This window comes from Marmota flaviventris, chromosome 3, assembly GCF_047511675.1.
Source record: "Marmota flaviventris isolate mMarFla1 chromosome 3, mMarFla1.hap1, whole genome shotgun sequence".
Taxonomy (NCBI): Eukaryota; Metazoa; Chordata; class Mammalia; order Rodentia; family Sciuridae; genus Marmota; species Marmota flaviventris.
In genome coordinates this window covers 88,090,870-88,110,254 of record NC_092500.1, presented here as the reverse complement: position 1 = coordinate 88,110,254, position 19,385 = coordinate 88,090,870, and the positions used below count along the sequence as shown (strand labels likewise).

General features: G+C 30.9%; 1 protein-coding gene across 1 annotated transcript in view; it reads left to right on the top strand.

The window, feature by feature from the left end:
• Positions 1 to 18,658, top strand: part of Etnk1 (ethanolamine kinase 1) — a 64,274-nt gene extending 45,616 nt beyond the window's left edge. The window contains exons 5-8 of the mRNA XM_027934185.2: positions 5,942 to 6,025; positions 7,363 to 7,523; positions 12,040 to 12,113; positions 12,933 to 18,658. Coding sequence (XP_027789986.1) covers positions 5,942 to 6,025; positions 7,363 to 7,523; positions 12,040 to 12,113; positions 12,933 to 13,005 — 392 coding nt within the window. The 3' untranslated portion in view covers positions 13,006 to 18,658. The remainder of the gene's footprint in view (positions 1 to 5,941; positions 6,026 to 7,362; positions 7,524 to 12,039; positions 12,114 to 12,932) is intronic.
• The last annotated feature ends 727 nt before the right edge of the window (positions 18,659 to 19,385 follow it).

Here is a 19,385-nt window from a genome sequence, read left to right as displayed (position 1 = left end):
TTGTCACAGTGCAGTAAAATAAGACTGGACAGTCACTTTTTAAATTACTCAATTATTGTTTTAATAGACTTTATGCTAAGTGAACAAATTGGAATATTGCTTATTGTTGACTGTCATCTTCAAATTGAATATTTTAATTTCAGTGAATAACTTTTAACTATTGACTTGTCATACATAATTACTGAAGCCTTTGGATTGCTTTCTCATGCATTGATGCTCTTTGTTAGACAGTTTTTTTTTGTTTGACTTTTGGTGGCTATTTTATATTTCTCCCTTTTCTCATTTCTTCAGAAAGCTCATATAATTATCTGATATTAAAGTTAAGTTTTAGTAATGGCAATCACTGTTTTCTCTGTCAGCAAACTAAGAAGAAGCTGATTTATTGCTCTTTAAAGAAATACAAATAGGTGAAAGAGAAGGAAAGTTTTTTTCTTGGAATTATAGAGTAAACCAGGATTTTGTTTAGAGTTTTACAAAATATAAATAGTAAATGGCTATTGCCATTCTTAGTCATTTTATTGGCTCTAAATCTCATCTATTGTTATTGTTGTTTAATTGATTTATAAGAAATTTTTCCTTTTGTTTTATTTTAAAGTTTAGGTAAACACAAATCAGCCCTGGTACAAGGTTTGCAGATGTTTCTGAGGATCATTCTAGCCTGAGAACCTGTTTGGCCCCCTCAGCAAAGCTAGCCTTGTTAGAGAAATATTTTCATGTTATAGGAAAATATAAATATATTAATAGATGTAACAAGTAGAAATCTGTACATAATCATATGTATATATTTGTGTATAAAACAAATTTATTCTTAGACATAGGTAACTGTCCTCACTCAGAATAAAATACATGCATACAGTATTTGATACAAATGTCTACAAAGACAAATACATACATGTATTTCTAAGAAATGAACATACAGGGCTGGGGTTGTGGCTCAGCGGTACAGCACTTGTCTAGCACATGTGAGGCCCTGGGTTCAATCCTCAGCACCACATAATAATAAGTATTAATAATAAAGATATTGTGTCCAACTACAAAAAAAAGTGCACATACGTATCTATTTTTTTCTTAAACATTTTGTGAAAATTTTCAAGTACAAGGAAAGTTAAAAACATTGTACAGTGCTCACCCCCATACCTGCCACCTATATTCTAAAATTTGTTGACAAGTTTGTACTTTATCATATCATTTCATCTATTGGTGCTTAAGTTCATCTTATTTTTACATTTTAATTAATTAATTTATTTTGCAGTACTGAACCTTTAACCCAAGGGTGATGTACCACTGAGCTATATCCACAGCTCTTTTTATTTTTTTCTTTTGAGACAGGATCTCACTAAGTTGTCCAGATTGACCTTGAATTTGTGTTCCTCCTATCTCAGCTTTTGGAGTCCCTGGGATTATAGGCATATGCCACTATGCGCAGCTTTATTTTTTAAAATATATATTTCAAAGTGTCATAGACATCAGTGATTTTCATGCCTAAGCATGTCAGCATGCATAACATTAATTAAAGCTCAATATTTCCATATAGTGTAATATTCAAAACTTAATTTTACAAAACTTGACATGATAGTGCATGCCAGTAGTTCCAGCCACTTGGAAGCCTGAGGCAAGAGAATTTTTTGACTTGAGCCTTGGAGTTGATGCCAGCCTAGGCAGTGTGGTGAGATCCTGGACCTTAAGAAAAGGAAAATCTTGAGCATATTATTCAATGAATTTTGAAAAATATGTACACCCCTGTGACTCAGACACCTAATATTTCTATAATTTGAGAAGGTTCCTCACACAATAATGAAGGATAATCTTAAACCTGTTTTTTTTTTTTTTTTCCTGGACCACTAGTTAACAGAAAGTAAAATATCCCTAAGTCAAATAATAAGTGTAAATTGATTTAAAAACTTTTTTTGTTTTTGGTGGTTTTTGTTTTTAAACTCATGCATTAAGGCCCACTGTCTTCAGTCATATACTTATTAAAAAAAAATACTAGAAATACCACACTTTCCCCCGTTTTTGTGCTCATTTTTTTTTGCCTGCCCCATCTGAAACGTGTTCTTATTATGTGTCAGCATTCTGTGCAAAACATCCATTTATTCCACTAGCATTTGATTACTCCTGTATGCTGGGAATTATTCTGTGGATTACTTGGTGAAAAATGAAAGGGACCTTATTGTCCCTCCAGGAGTTCGTATCATATAGTGAAGGAGTCACATCACTGAAGAGATGCTTAACATTTAAAATGATGAGTGCTGTGTTGAAGGCGTATACAGAGTACTTATTGGACACCAGCATGAGGGATGAAGGGAAAATTTCCCAGACCAAAATACTCCCTGTCTTTTTCTGCATGAGAGAAAAAACATTTTGTTAACATTGGTCTGACAGGTTACTGTTCTCCTTCCTCCTGCCTAAGAGAGCAGAACAAGTAGTCATTTGAAAGGATTTTCAGTTTTCTTGTTGACAGTTTTATCTTTCATTTTTATTCACTTAAATTTTTAACAGTAAGATAGAGCAATCCAGACAAATGTGTCATGTGGTAATTATGTAGCCTAGGGAATTAGTTATTCATTTGGCTTTAAAGTACTTAGAAAATTGAAAGACTATTTTAATATACTAAGATTTGGATAGTTTAGCCCAGTGTATGGAATATACTATTGTAGTGAAGATGTGCAAGATTACAGTAATAAAAGACAAAATGTAACTTTTGCAAATTCAAATTATAGATTTATCTGTAAATAACATGCTTTACCCATTATGTGTTTGTCATTGTGCTAATTGCAAAAGATAAATAAAAACGATAAATAAAAACTAGTGCTAGGCCTTAAACTAGTGGTTCTTTACATTTTTAGAGGTCATAGATCCCTTGAGAATCTGGAAAATTGAGAATTCCTGCCCCCCTTAGGAAATACACATCCACATAAAATTTTGTATGAAAGTTTAGGGAGTAATCTCATTGTCTTTTTAACCCTTGGAGCTTCAATTAAAAATTCATGTCTTAGGAATTAAGATCACCATATAAGTTAGTTAATTATAAATAGTGATATGAATGTACCTTTATATAATGGAAAATTGTGGAAATCAAACACTAAATTTATAAGAAGAAAAAAACCCAAATGTTTTCTGTTGATAAGACAGCATTTTCCAATTCTGTAATTTGATTTTTCTGGCACCCTAAATAAGGCAGTAGGCCTCTAATTTTACTTTGTTGCAGAAGATTAAATTTAAGGTTGAGTTCCACTTTGTTTGTAATAACTTGAAAAAGAATAGTTAATGCAGATTTTTTTTTTTAATTTCTTTCCTTTTAAGCTTTGTGTCTTGTAAAATGTGAGTTTGCCAAATTTTCTTCATCTGCTACAGATTAGGTATGCCATTGTTGCTGCCATGTGGCGGCGCACCCCGTGCTTCTTAAACGCACTGACTGGAGGTTTATCGCATCACTTGTTCACATGCACGGAGCCTGGTAACAGCCTCATCTGTATCTTGTTAGCTTCATTTTCTTATTTTTTAAATTTCATTATTTATAAACTCAACATAGCGTTTAAAAATAAAGGCTAGTGTTAATGAATTAATGCTACTACAAAAAGTCATTGCTAAAATTTTCATACTGAAACAGAATTTAACTTTTGTTAAAGTGATCTATGTTTTAATTAATTTGTATTTACTTTACAAGCAGGCATGTTTTTACCTGCCATTTTAATTATATTCGCCAAATTCTAAATATAATTTTGAAAATTGAAATTGAAGCTTTTATTTATGTGGCAAAAGTAAGTGGCAGGACTGGGCTGTGTATTTTTATTGGCATGTAACAGTTGATATGAGCTCTACAAGAATTAGTGTTTAAAGAGCTAAAGCAATCAACAGCTGCAGTTTAAAAAATTACATACGAAAACTGTTCGCTCAGTTGCGCAACTTGGTAAATCTTGTATCCTGACTTTCTTTGAAGGATTATGGTTGGTTATCTCTTGAATCATTGTATTTAGGCTCTTATTTATTTATACTTTTGTTTAGAAAATTCATCTTACTATTTTTAAAAATAACACTTCCCTTTAAAAAGTAAAGTTTATTATAAAGAATTTAAAAATAAAAGGAAAAAAGTCACTTGTCTATCACCCATAATAAAAGCAGCTAAAACATTTTGTTTTGGCTTATTTCTATTCATCTTTTTTTCCTGTGTTATTTTTAGAAATGAGAATTTTTCATGGCTCTATTTATTTATTTACATTGCTGCAAGTATTTTTATCATGGTGGTGGTTTTCACCTTCTTATTCATGATTCCTAGAAAAGAAATTTTAAAAACAAGTTTTGATTTCCCCTTCTGCAGTTTAGTGAAGTGATTTAGTTAACACTAAAACCTTTTGTGGAATATTTGGAGAATTCAAGAATATAATATTTGCAGTTAAATTGCAGTGATGATTCTCACCAACATTTTATAATCTTATGTTTATTATAACAGTATATATTCAGTTTTGATAACTGGAGGATACTTTGATCATTCTCCCTTATTATTCTAGAATTGGCTTTTTGTTTTGGTTATGCTGGGAATTGAACCCAAGGCCTTATACATGTTAGGCAAGCACTCTATTACTGAGTGACATTCGCCAGACCCATTATTTATACAAATTTAAAATTATGTTAAATACAGTTATATTTACAAAAGGCATTTGTTTTTATGTGAAATCTTACATTTGCTCTGGCCTTTTTTCTTTTTTTGTCATATAATTCTGTTTTTCTGTTTGAATATGATCAACATACTTCTTTATAAAGTTAGTATATCAGCACAGTTCAAAAACACTTTTATTTGGGAAATATCAGTGCTTATAATTCAGGAATCTGTTTTATACCATCTCAAAGTTTAAAAGAGAGGATAACTATGCAATTGTTATACATTTTCTCAATATAAGCAGCTTAGAAATTGTTCTTACAGCCATCTCTGTTCATGTGTCCATTTTAACTCCAAGCTCCTCTAAGCTTTCAAGTTTGTGATCCCTGGCGTAGATAGTGACTTATATTATTTTTTTTAAAAACCTCTCTCTGGTGTGGACAGTGACTCACATTAATTTTTTTTTTTAAACCTTTTTCTTTTTTTCCCCCTTTTATCTGTACAGAAACTGTATCTTATTGATCCAAACCCTCCATAATAAGTATTCAAAATTTAAAAGCTCCTAAGTAGGAGTATTTCACTTGTACAGGAAGAACAGGATTATCTTTGGAGTATTATAATGAAAAACTATAACTTATAGGTATAAGATAATTTAGAATAGGAATCTTAATTTAGCTTACAGATTTCTTAAAATTTATAAGGGTCTAAAAGAAACTATATCTTTGCTCTTTTTAAAAGAGCAGTGCTGCTCTTTAATGCTACTCAGTTATGAAAACTTTAGTCATATAGCAATTCTAGGTAAATGTGAGAGTATGATAGCAGTCACCTTCATTAAATCAGTGATGTTAAATTAGTTTATCAAGTGTTATATATTATAAAACGAATGTAAAAGTTAATAGAATTCAGGTCTTTTTAAAGTTTGTATTTGATTTTCATATGGAGATAAGCTTGCCAGTTTACTGTTGAAATATAGATTAAGTTTTTGTTAAAATGGCATTGGTTATTAAGTTATTTCTGATTAAACTTGAATGTTTAGTTACTGATGCCCCCATGTGGTGAAAAATATATCGTTTTTGTTAGAATTTAGAGAATGTATTTTCATTTTTCTTTAATAGAGTGGACATTTGTGTTCACAAGAAGCTGTTGATTAAGAGATATAATTTGAATTTTGTAAAGCTCATTGCCATAAAATTCACAGCCTTACCCTGTATTGTCTCAGAAGTGCAAGTAACCAAGCACATACAATGAGACAAAATATTGGAAGCTATTTAATTACAAATAGCATAGGGATTTTCTGATCTTGTATGTGATTTCTTAATGTCTTCGTTTTTGTGTCTCATATAGGTGATGTACAGTTCATTGATTATGAATATTCTGGATACAACTACCTGGCATATGATATTGGAAATCATTTCAATGAATTCGCAGGTAAAAACCAAGGTTTAACTAATTTAAAACCAAGAAGTAACATGTTTACCTCTAAAATGGTAGTTTCACAATTTTCTTTTGCTTTTTAAAATGTGGATCAGCTGGGAATAGGAGCACTGTTTTTCTTCCTCTTGCTGACCCCTTTTCTTTGTTTTTCTTGGTTATTGGAGGAAAGAGATTATCAGATTTTCTTCCTTAATTGCCATCAGAAAATAATGTACAGGAGGAAAATAATAATTGTGGTATCTGTTGTGATATTATAAGGTACAAGATGCTTCATAAATCTCATTTCACTTTTTTTTCTCCCCAATATTCCTCCTGTAAGGTAGTATTCCCTGTTTACATTTAGGATATATAATTCATCAAGGTCGTGGTAGAATATTGAGAACTGAGATTTGAATTTAGTATTGTTTATCATTTAAAAGACTTACTGGGGTTGAGAGTATAGCTCAGTGGTTGAGCTATATGGGAGTATGTGGGAGGCTAGCCTAGTATGTGGGAGGCTTGGGTTTTGATCCCTAGCAGCAAAACACACACCCACACCCATTGTAAACTTGGGCTTTTGAAATGTTTTTAATTAAAAAGCTCAAGAATTTTCTTTTCTTAACTTGGTTACGGCTGTTTGAAGAATTGTTCATTTGTATTCCTGAACACTCAATCTGTAATCAAATATAAAAGCTTACTTTTTTTTTTTTCAATGTAATGGATTTAATTTAAAATTCATTTCATGACTGTATTTAGAAATATGAAATGACCTGAAAGTAAAGAATTAGGAAATTTCCTTAGATGGTTTACATGTAGTAGAAATATTTCATTATTGAATTGTATTTGTGTACTTTAGTGTATCCATGTGTTTTTATATACTGTTGGTTTCCAGACTGGGAAATAAGTTGTGAAAAAGTTCTTTTACACATTTTCAGTTATTTTTCTCCACCTGGCTTATCGTATACATGCTAGAGCCTCACCTATATACACATATTTTCATATGTACCTATAGGAGGGGAAATCAACTGCATACAATGAGATATCACCCTGTTAGTAACACATATAGTCATGCTGTGGATATGAAAGAAAATTACAGTGATCTTAGAACAATTTTGTGGAAAATATAATTGAGTTAAACTTGAAAGTTAAGTAGAAGTTGGATATACAAATTGAAGATAAGGGAAGGCATTTCAGGAAAGTGTTTATTATTTTAATAAGTATTTATTTAATGTCTAGTGTTATAAACAGAAATGAAAACATTTTATGAAAAAAATGTTGATTGTAATGATTATTAAGGTATGTGGGAAAGTGTCTGTTTTTAAAATAACTTCAGTGTATTTTTTTCCCTAAAGGTGTAAGTGACGTAGACTATAGTCTCTATCCAGATAGAGAACTACAGGACCAGTGGCTGCGTTCTTACCTTGAAGCCTACAAGGAATATAAAGGGTTTGGGACTGAAGTTACTGAAAAGGAGGTAGAAATACTCTTCATTCAAGTCAATCAGTTTGCATTGGTAAGTTTATTAAATATAAACAATAAATAAAAGATTCTTAATATAATCATCTTATAAAACAATTTATTTTCAGTGTTGTGAATTTTTGTTCAACATAATGAAAAGACTTGACTGTTTACAGTTTACATTACACAAATTGCCTTTTTTTTTTTTTTTTTTTAAAGAGAGAGGGGGAGAGAGAGAGAGAGAGAATTTTTAATATTTATTTTTTTAGTTATCGGCGGACACAACATCTTTGTATGTGGTGCTGAGGATGGAACCCGGGCCGCACGCATGCCAGGCGAGCGCGCTACCGCTTGAGCCACATCCCCAGCCCAAATTGCCTTCTTTTGAGGACAAACTTTTCATTTCCTTCACTGCTGTATCTACAGCCCATAGATCAGTGCTTGGAAATATAACAAGTGCTCAGCAATTATTTGCTCAGGGAATGGATTCTTTTTCTTTGTTATAAAAAAGCTTTTAATCGAAGGAAGATTTATGGGAGATGAGATTTTCTACAATATATTTAATCCTCACATCTCAATCTTATCACAATAAAAGTAAATTGGAAGAACCAGTTGTTTTTGTGATTTAATCCAGTATATTATCTTCTTGACCTTTTATTCATAGGCAGTTATTTCTTTTTACTTAATTCTTTTTAGTTATATATGACAGTAGTCAATTTTGACATATTTATACAACCCAGAGTGTATCTTCTAATTAGGATCCCATCCTGTAGCTGTTCAGATGTGGAGATTCACTCTGGTGTATTATTTATATATGTACATAGGAAAGTTATATCTGATTCATTCTACTATCTTTTCCTATTTCTATCCTCTCTCCCAGTGGCACCCTCCCTTCTCTTTTTCTAATCCACTGAACAACCCCTTGTTGTGTGTTAGCATCCACATACCAGAGTTCAGAACATTGGACCTTTGTTTTTTTTGGGATTAGCTTATTTCACTTAGCATGATTGTTCTGGCAAATGTCATAAAGTCATTCTTCTTTATGGTTGACTAATATTCTATTGTGTATATTTTCTTTATCCATTCATCTGTTAGAGGGCACCTTCGTTAGTTCCATTGTTTGGCTGTTGTGAATTGAGCTCAAATAAACATTAATGTGTGCTCTCCTTTTATCCATTTCTGCCTCTCCTTTTATCCATTTAGAGTCTAATCTTACATATAAATTTTGCATTTTCACTCTATAAAAAATGCTGCCTATCAACATTAGATTTTTTGAGGTTTTATGTTTAGTGCTTCTTTAGTGTAGAATCATTGATATATCTCACTATATGAGTAAAAAATAAAAAGTGTTTGAGAAATACAGTTACCTGCTATTCTTGAAATGGTCAGACGTGCTAGGTTGATGTTATTTTTAGGCTTAGAATGACCTCTTAATTTCTCAGTCTTTTCCACTACAGAACAAACTTAGAAGAGATTAGATACCATCTGCATATAATTTGGTATGACTTAAAAATACCCCAATGAGATTTAGACTAGTAGTTCTCAAGTTTTTTGGTCTTAGAACCTTTTTACTCTTTAAAGAAATTTTGAACACCCCTATGAACTTTTCTTTATGTAAGCTAATTATCATATTGGAATTCAAAACAAAATTCAAAGTGTTTATTGAAAGTTAAAGGTAAAAACTCATTAAAATAAATACCATTTATAAAAAGTAACTTTTCCAAAGCAAAAACAAAGTTTTTTTAGTTAGAAGAGTTAGCATTATTTTACATTTTTGTAAATTTCTTTTCTCAATTGATAGAAGACAGCTAGATTCTCACATTTCTGCATTCTGTGTTGTGATATATTATTGCAGTTGAAGTACATGAAGAAAATAGTTTTACACACATTATGTAAAATGGAAAAACAGGAGTGTTTTACCTTTTCAGATAATTGTATGTGTTCTTTATTGATATTATATAAAGACTCAACAGTTTCTTTTAAGATTAATAGCAACTTGTAAACTATGTGCATATCAATTTACTTTTTTTTAAAATGTGACCTTAAAATTCATTGGTTTATTTGTACAATCTTTTGCCAGTATGCGATTTTGTAATTTTAACATCATTAGTTACTTAGAAAATATGGATTCATTGAATTATGTGGACTACCAACTATTGGTGAATCTCATGATATCAAAAACATCATACATTGATAAAAATAACTGTTATCAGGAAAATTGATAGTACTGTTTTGAAGCTGTTTTCAGAATCAAATGTGTTTTTTCTCAAGTTCTAATTTCAAGGTGAAAGCTGAAGTTTTTCCATTAGCAACAAATACTATCATTTATTTTCTTTCTAATGACAAGTTCTTTTTTTGTACATAAGAAAATGGGGCTGGGAATGTAGCTCAGTTGGTAGAGTGCTTGCCTTGCATGCAAACCCTAGCAAAACACACACACACACACACACACACACAATGTCAGTCATTTTCCCCCCCAAGTAAAAATAGTGTTCTGGTAAAAAGGTGCAAATTCAACTCCTAGCTTAGATACATAAGTACTTTTCCTGAAACAATCATTTTACTGTGGTATATAGTGCCTATGCTTGTATATTTCTTATTTCACCCCACAAAATAATAGAACATACACTCTGAGGTAGAGATTTGATGAAATTACTGGTTTCAGTGGCTTCATATTGGATATCATATTGGATATACTAAAGAGTGAGATTAGATTTTTATTGTGTGTGGTGATAATGAGTGAGACCTGTAATAGTACTATTTGCTGCTATTGTCTTCACTTATATTATGATACCAGCAAATTTACCCATCATCTATTTTCCTTGTTTACCCCCACTGTTACTTTTGAATATTAAGTGCAAATGTTAAGGTAGTGAAAAAGGTAAGTAACATATTATTATTAAGGAATTAGTTTTGGTCTTCAGAAGCCTTCTATGGGTTCATGCACTAGTTGCTCAATTTATATTTTATATGTGTCATCTGTTGTTCATTTTCTTTATATATTTCATTTGTGTCAATCCCTATGGGACTCTGGGTTTGAGAATCACTGATTGAGATATTTAAAAGAATATCATCTAATTATTTAATTCTCAGTATCTGAGATACTTCCTTAGGTAGAAACTGGAAGTTTATTTTTGAAAATCTTCATCATTTTTATCATTCTAATTTTGTGTAATAACAGTAGCTGAAATTCTCTTGAATGTTTGTTACATGCCAGGTAGAGACACTATTATACCTGTGTTTTACAGGTGAGGATACAAAGGCAAAGAATGGTTAATTAGGTTGCTCAAAGCCACACTTCAAAGCATAGCTTTTCAAAAAATTTTATGTTTCATGTTTGTGTGACTTTAGCTACTTGGAGTTGTTACATTGTTTATTCTTTTTCTACTTGTATTTGTGGTAGGAAGTTATCCTGTTAATGATATTTTTTGAGGAAGGCAAGAGTAAATAGAGGACTTTAGCTTGAAAACTTAAACAGATACTCTTTCCATTTATCTTTAAAATAATTCTGTATGGAATACTGAATGGCTGGTATTATGAACATGTTATAAATGATAGTTCTGACGTTAAAAATTTGTGACTTCTTAAAGGTTACCAAGGGAATTAGTAATAGAACTAGGACTTGCACCTGTGCACCTTATAAATTAAATAATTCTTTCTGGTACACTGTGTTGCTTCACATACCAAATCAGATGTTTTTTAAATAACAAAATTCACAGCTATTAAGTCATATTTTCTTAGAGGCCTTTTGTTGCTTTTGCTATAGTGAATTTAACTGAAATAAAAACCTTATCTTTAAGAGTTTTTGTTAGAGTATTTCTAGTTACAATAAATTATTATGTCTGAGGAAGTAAAATCTTACCAGAATTTTAAAGTACCATTAGGTCTAACTGAAGATGGATTTCAAATATAGTTACTATTTACACTGTAATTTCTCTTTAAGTCTGAACATAATTTTTTGCTGCCATAAAGTTTGTTACTTTTTGTTATGTTGGTTGTGCAGATTTGAGCCAGTAAAGTTATTTTCAGATGTTTGTTGCTCATAGAACAGTCTCACATTTTAAATATATTTGTTATTTCTGAGATTTGCATTTTCATTTTTGTTTGTGTTTTTATGTCAAGAAGGAAAGATTCTTAATGTGTGTTATAATAAAGCCTGTTAGGAGTTAATAGCCATTAAAAACATTTAGACAACATCTGATAGTGCTGATACAAAGCAAGTTATAGGAATTGGCCTTTATTTTTTATGTGATTGTAATTTATTGTAACCTCTTCTATTATAGACAAGTAAGTGATCTGCATCTATCCAGTAACTGTACTGTTCAGTATTTTCTGTTTTTTAAATAATATAAAAAGCAGTAAGAAAGTAAGAATTGGAGCCAGAGGAGGGTATAGTTTCCAGGAGACTCTAGATTAAATCCCAGCAAGAGAGAGGGAAAGAGGGAGAGGAAGGAAGCAAGGGGAAAGAACCATGCATGTAATTGATGAAGAGAATGGAGTTAACATTTTTATATTAGTTTTAGAAAGAAACACATTAATGTAATTCTTGATTTTTCTTTTCCCCTTTTAAGGCTTCTCATTTCTTTTGGGGTTTGTGGGCTCTGATTCAAGCCAAATATTCTACTATTGAGTTTGATTTTCTTGGGTAAGTTCAGTTTTATTAAATGTATTGCATTTGTCTCTAGTTTTGTTTGAATTAATATTTAGAACTCATAGGGAACATTATTATGTTATTATTTTCAGTCATTACAAAGGCTGCATGAATTTAATGATTTGGTCTGTAAAGAAGTCTTCTTTGATATAATGAGAGCAACTAAGAACAGAGCAGGGAGGAAGAGCAGGAGGAAAAGATTAACATTAAACAGAGACATGAGGTGGGAGGGAAAGGGAGAGAAAAGGGAAATTGCATGGAAATGGAAGGAGACCCTCATTGTTATACAAAATTACATATAAGAGGTTGTGAGGGGAATGGGAAAAAAAAACAAGGAGAGAAATGAATTACAGTAGATGGGGTAGAGAGAGAAGATGGGAGGGGAGGGGAGGGGGGATAGTAGAGGATAGGAAAGGTAGCAGAATACAACAGTTACTAATATGGCATTATGTAAAAATGTGGATGTGTGACTGATGTGATTCTGCAATCTGTATTTGGGGTAAAAATGGGAGTTCATAACCCATTTGAATCTAATGTATGAAATATGATATGTCAAGAGCTTTGTAATGTTTTGAACAACCAATAAAAAAAAAAAAAAGAATAAGAGAAAAAAAAAAGAAACCTGGTAGAAGCTGTTAAGTACTCTCAGTATTAGAAGTGTCCAGTAGGTGGTGTAGTAAACTAAAAATATGTCCTTTGAAACTCTTAAAACTTACAAAAATCCAGCTTAGAAGAGTGGAAATTAAGACGGGAGGTGAGGGTTAAGTTTTTTAACTTTGACTAATTTTGTCATTTATTCTCTTTTCTCATTAGGTATGCAATTGTTCGTTTTAACCAGTACTTTAAAATGAAGCCTGAGGTTACTGCATTGAAAGTGCCTGAGTAAAGAAGAGATTTAATTATTCTCAAGTAGCTGAGCAATGCTTGTGAATTGTTTTCTTAAGAAATTCCAAAAAGCCAATATTTGTTAAAATTCTGTTACTTAATTTGGTTATTTTGCTTTACAAATTATGCCTCAAAACAACCAATCTATTTTTTAAATAGACTTGAGTGATGTCACAATGTATACCTACTGCTGTCAGTATGTGGTGGATTAGATATTTGTTAAATCTGCAAAAGGTATAAAGATGTCAGTTTAAGCCTTTCTGTGATAATTTACTCTGTTACATGTGAATTATTTATTATGAATTTAACATGATCTGTGACTTCTTTCATCTGATTCGTTTGTTGAGTGTATGCAATGAAAATGTTCCAGAGAAATTTAAGTTTTATCTTAGTAAGATTAATTTTACAAAAATTTTCTGGTTGTTCATTGTAACGTTTTTTATCTTGATTCTAAGTAAAATGAATTATTTACCCTTGAAATACCAGTCACTGATTGGTATAGATAATTTAGGGTATTCATATAAAAATATCTGCTTAGAAGGGAAAAATACATTTTTGTCTCTGTTGGTGGTACATCTTTTTGAATTAAATATTGGAAAACATTTCCTTTTGGGGAACTACAACTTAGAACTAAATTCTTGTCTCTTTATATTTGCCACATAACCCTAGAATAAGAATAATGATTTAATGTTACCAAAATCTGTAGTTAGTAATGTTTTCAAGTGCTAAATGTGGACATTGAAGTTACTAGTTCAGTTTTTAAAATTTCATGGTATCAAATTGTTTCTAATCCCAAATTTTGTTTTACTTAATTGAGATACTATATGTTTTAGTTTATTACATAATAGCTTGTATTGTTAATTTTCAAACAGACACACAAAATTGTCATTCTTATAAAGAAGAAAATATCATTTAGATTGATTCTTTTTTTAAAAAAAATCTATTCAGATTCATTCCTTTTTTGGTTTCATGTTTTACTTTGGTTCTGTCTTTAGAATGATAGCAAATAATTACTTGATACATTTAATTTCAGAGTAATATGTTGAGGCAGTGAATGAGTTAAATAAGGAACATTGAGGACATTGATCTTGTATACTTAAAATCTGACAAGCAACAAAATGTGAATTTAGCAGAAATACTTATGGTAGGAGGGCTTCTGTTGTTTTTATGTATCTTGTTTTTGTTTAAGTATATATTTTGTTTAGGGGTGAGAGAGGCAGTTATATTATGGAAGAAAGTTAGATCTTTGGGATAGATAGGAAGGCTTCAAGTTTTAAAGACTGCTCTGTGGAGTTGAGCAGTCATGGTTAACTTTACTTAGAAAATTAGTCTGACAGGCTTTGCACTTTCGTCACGTAAGTGCTCATGTACAAAGTTGGCTTACTGGATCTGCATATTCAAAGATTTGTAAGATATGCAACTACAAATTTATCCTCTGAGAAATATTCTGGGGAGTCTGATGTATTATTCCAAATGACTTATATTCTCAGACAAGTGCTTTAAAATTACTTGGATTATCTCAAGATAATAAAGTAAGTAGAAACACTTACAGGCCATTTAAAATGGTACATTCTAGTTACATAAATAGACTCTTAAAATGTTTGTATCTGTAACAGTGTTAGACCAAAATTTGGTTTCTACCTCCCCAATGTTATAAATGTTCACTTTTGTTTTTATAAAAACCATATTACTGTAAGATCAATAAAATTTTGCCTAGTTGATTAAATGAATGGAACCAATTAAATAATGAGTAGCTTTTTATAATGTTAAAGTAAATTCAAAAAAAGTTGTTTTTGGTGGAATTTTCATCTGTGGTTTGAACATTAGCATAGAATGATGAAGAATATGTAATGTTACTCTTGATTTTTTGCTCTCTGACTTTTAAAGTCCAAGAGTATATATCTTATAGTACTATGGGAGGAAAGAAGATCATTTTTCTACCTTACTTCATAATCTTACTTCAAACTATTTTGAATAGAGATTCACTGAGCCTTTGTTGTTAGTCTGCGCATAGCTGCTAGCTGTGATACTAAGTGATTCAGAGAGATTCATATAGAATTGAATGTAGCCAGGAATAAAGGCTGTCGCTTTAGTCCTGGAAGAAGTATTCAGTGGATCTTGGGAACAAGTTAAGATACTTAAACTGTTGCCCTCATTTTGGCTAGATTGAGGGTATTGTGATGCTCCTGCTTCCTGTACAGGTTTTGCGGATCATGGTGCAGATTAACAATAGGGTTCAAAATAGCTTCTCTTTATATTGGCCATTGAAGGGATTCTAAAGCAGAGTAAATCTCAACAGCACTCTAAAATCATCCCTCTTAAAATTTGTCTTGTGGCTTGCTGAGATATCAGTTGCCTTTTTATGTTAAGCTAAGGAATTTGAATGCCTTACCTAATCACTCAATTGGTAGTAAGCTCATTTTGTATATATGAAAATGGTTGTTAGAAGTGGCTTTCATATATGTTCAATGTTAGTCAATAGACCATAGTGGCCTCAATGCTTTTAACAAGCAAAATTCCACCCCCTTCTTTTATCCCCCCTTATATTCTTGTATGATCTTACCTAACCAATGATATTTGATTTTTTTTTCCCTCTCCTGACCCCATGCTACCAACATTTTCTGGAAATCAAAGAGATGTGGTAGCAAATCATACTGTTGACATGATCATATGAGATCAATATGAGCACAAAACTCATCAACTAGGTCTGCCTGGAATGTGTATAAAGCAGTGTAAATAAAAATTTGTAAATAAGTGTGAATTGTATCTTGCATATGAGATTGTGTATTGTTTTGCATTCTCTTCCCTTTTGTATTTTTTTTTTTTTTCTGTCAGGAAATGAATCTAGTTCATTGCTTTTAGACTGAAAATAGCCAACAGTTATGGCTGCACAGTGAGGTGACAGGAACTGGAAATAGGGTTTTATCAGCTTTGGTTAATGTCAGTAATTATTTATTTAGCCTCTCAGTGCCTAATAAGACTTTTCTCATTTTTCAGTTCGCCATCAATTTTTGTAAGGTTAGCTTCCTGGAAGCAGTGAATTTATGTACTGTTATAGTATTAGAGTTTCATTCTTTGAGTCACAATTCTAAACTAAAGGAAACTGAAAATATAGTTTAATGCTTATATACTGATGTATTACCTTTTCCTGTTTGTGGAAATATTTTTGTTAATATTTTCTACAAAAAAAACCCTTTGAAGTTTAGTGTGAATCTTAATCCCATAAAGAGATGGCAAATAACTGCTCTTAGTTCAACTTAAAAATTTCTCAGGTGACTTCTCTAAAGTTGTTCATTGTAGGATTGTAAAAGACAGAAAAGACATAGGTGATCTTTTAATGACAAGTATATCCATTTTTTTACTAAAAATATTTACTTTAACTTCATAAGTATTTTAACTAAAACTTCCAGACTTTAAAAAAAGTCCCCCCAAACACTCTCAATTAAAAGTTAAAAACCTCCACTTTTAAAATTATTCAGATATTTCTTTTTTACATTATACAGAAGACTTCAGTACCATTTTTTAGTTCATTACTTCATAATATAAATAAAAATACTGTCAATTTGTTTTTTTGCTTTAAATTATTTTGAAGCATTTTATACTGCATTCCAAAGTAGTAAAGACTTCAACATTTAATATTAATCAGTTATTCAGTTGATAGACAAAGTAAAAAGTGCTTTATGCTAGGAGAGTTTTGTTATTGGCATCAACTTGTACTGTACACAGAAGGCAAATGCTAGTAATTATTATGCACAGAGGAAAAAGAATTAAAGTATGTGGTAAAGTAGCTTTGCTTTTTCTTTGGTCCATTAGATTTCAGAATGTCCTTTTATTGGGAAATTTAGTTACATATTAAGGCACTCTGTTTTATTTTCATTTCTTAAAAATAAAACTAGCTAAATGTTATATTCAACTACCTTTTTTTTCTATTACATATCACATATGTGATTACAGTGTTAATTTTTGGGTTTGATGTCTTAAACAGAAAAGTGTATCAATTATTTTAAATGAATATTTCCCCAATTTTGTACTCAGTCTATAAAAAAGTGTTGCTGTAAAAGAAAACACTTGGTTCACATTGCTTTGATACCTGAAATCTGAAATTTAATAAGATGTATTATCTAATGAATTTTTTTTAACAGTTTTTAGACTGAAAATTTTTTATTTCCAGAACAAAATTTGATATGGGAAGAAAATCTGAACTATTTGGATGGGAAAAAAAAAAAAAATGATGGTGCTTATAAGCACTATAAAATTCTTTTGTGTTTCAGGCATCATCCAAAACTTTTTTTAGTAGACTTCTCTCCTGAAATTTTCTTTTTCTTTCCTGCATGCACTTACTGTACTACTGACATTATAAATCAGCAGGGTTAAGATATTAGTATATCTGTATTCATTATGAATCTATAACTTTTCTAGTTATGAAAACAGTGCTCTCTAAAATATTCTTAATCTCATTTTTTTGGTTAATATCTTATCCACTAATGGTAGTTTAGATACCATTAATCCTTTTAATGAAACACAGGATGTTTATAAAATTTGGAAGCATTACATATTATATTTCATCTAGTTAGTGAAGAGAGAAGGAAAAAAAAAAACCCTAGGTGATTGGAATGGTAGGCTTTCGAAAGTTAAGTTTAAAAACTCTTAATAAGAAACTATCAGAGATAGATTGAAATCCAGTGGTATCCATGTAAACTAGCTCCTATGACTTGGAAAAGGCCCCCTGAAAAAGCAGTGGAGGAGATGAGAGTGTTTACTTACCATGGTTTTAGTTGTGGTATGCTCCTACTTAAATACAGGTAGTGACATACTGAATTTTATTGTCCAATAATCTGAAGTAGTTTTCTGTATTTAACTGTACTGAAATAACTATAAGTTTATGGAATTTACAAAGAAGAAACTTTTGACTCTACTGTGTTTAGGAGCCTTTGTACAGTTAGGTCAAGTTTCCATGATAGAAAGTATTTGAATTTTAAAACATACTGTTATTCTAAGGAAGAAGATGTGGCTATCCCATGTGCAAGGAAAAAAAAAAAAAAAATGGAATGAGTAATTGTCATTGCATTAGCTGTTTGTTGAATTGGGAAATTGTGGCATAAAGCTTAAATTTGTGTTTATCAAATGTGAACTATAGTAGTATAATGCTGCTTTGTATATACTGTAAGTGCTACAAATAGTCTCAGCACTGAAAATGTATTGATACCTCTCAAATGAATGCAACTTTTGATGTAGGTGTTTTGATATGCCTCAGAAAGTATCTGAGTGTCTGAGAATTTGTTAATCTGTTTGCTAATGGAGATACTTCCTGTTTTTTTTGTTGCATAATTCATGTTTAAAATTTAATTTTTACATTTTTACTACTGTTAATTTAAGTAAAATTCTTCTGTGGAAAAAATGGCATTGCCAGTGAAGAAAATTAAAACCGCCTCATTCATGTAACTGCTTAAGTAAAAATACATTTTTGCTATATGTTCAAGAACTTTTCATGAAGCAGTTTGTTTTTCTGTTTAAATATAAGTGATGTTTAGCCTTTATTTCCAAATTAATAAGGCTTTTTACCATTGATTAAATGAAGGAATGTATCTTTTTGAAGAGATTTATATTCTGTAAATAAAAATTGGTTGTAACAATAAAGTTGGGTTCTAACTACAGTTGTATTTTCTAAATTTTTTTAATTCAACTCATTTTTGAGATTTTTTTCTTTTTGTAGAGTATCTGAATATATAAGACTTCTCATTATTTAAATGTATATTTGGAGTGGTTATATTTCACATATTCTGATTTTACAATAATACTGTTAAAAAGTTTTGCAAAGGTTTACTTTTGGGAATTTGGAATGAGAGTGTGAAATATTACTTAAGAAAAATTCTATTCACTTAGTTTCAAGATTTGCTATTCTAATTATCTCATTATGTTTTGTGTCTTCAGTGTTCACTAAGTTGTTAAAAATAATCAGATATTGTGGTAGAGAGAAAGATTTGTAAGATATGCTCTCTGCCTTCAGGTGGATCAGTTCTCTATAACAAAAATAATTAATAATTAGTGTGTATGTAGATTTTCTATAGGATGTTTTCTAATTTTGGTTTATCTGGTATTTTCCAATGAAGCTTGAGGATAAATGTCCCCCCCAACATACTACTAAAGTGAAGGTAGGGTTGTTAGGATTTCACATCTGAGGTGAGGAGCTGGTTGTTATCTTAATTTTGATTGCCTGGTTAAAGTGTTGTTCTGTCTTTGCTGTATAGCTGTTTTCCTCCTTGCAACTAATAGGCGATCTCTGGGGAAGGTACTTCCAGATTATGTAGTTACTTTGCCCCTTATCAAACATCTCAAAATAATCTTAATTATGATAATTGCAAAAAAATTCAGTTCTGTATT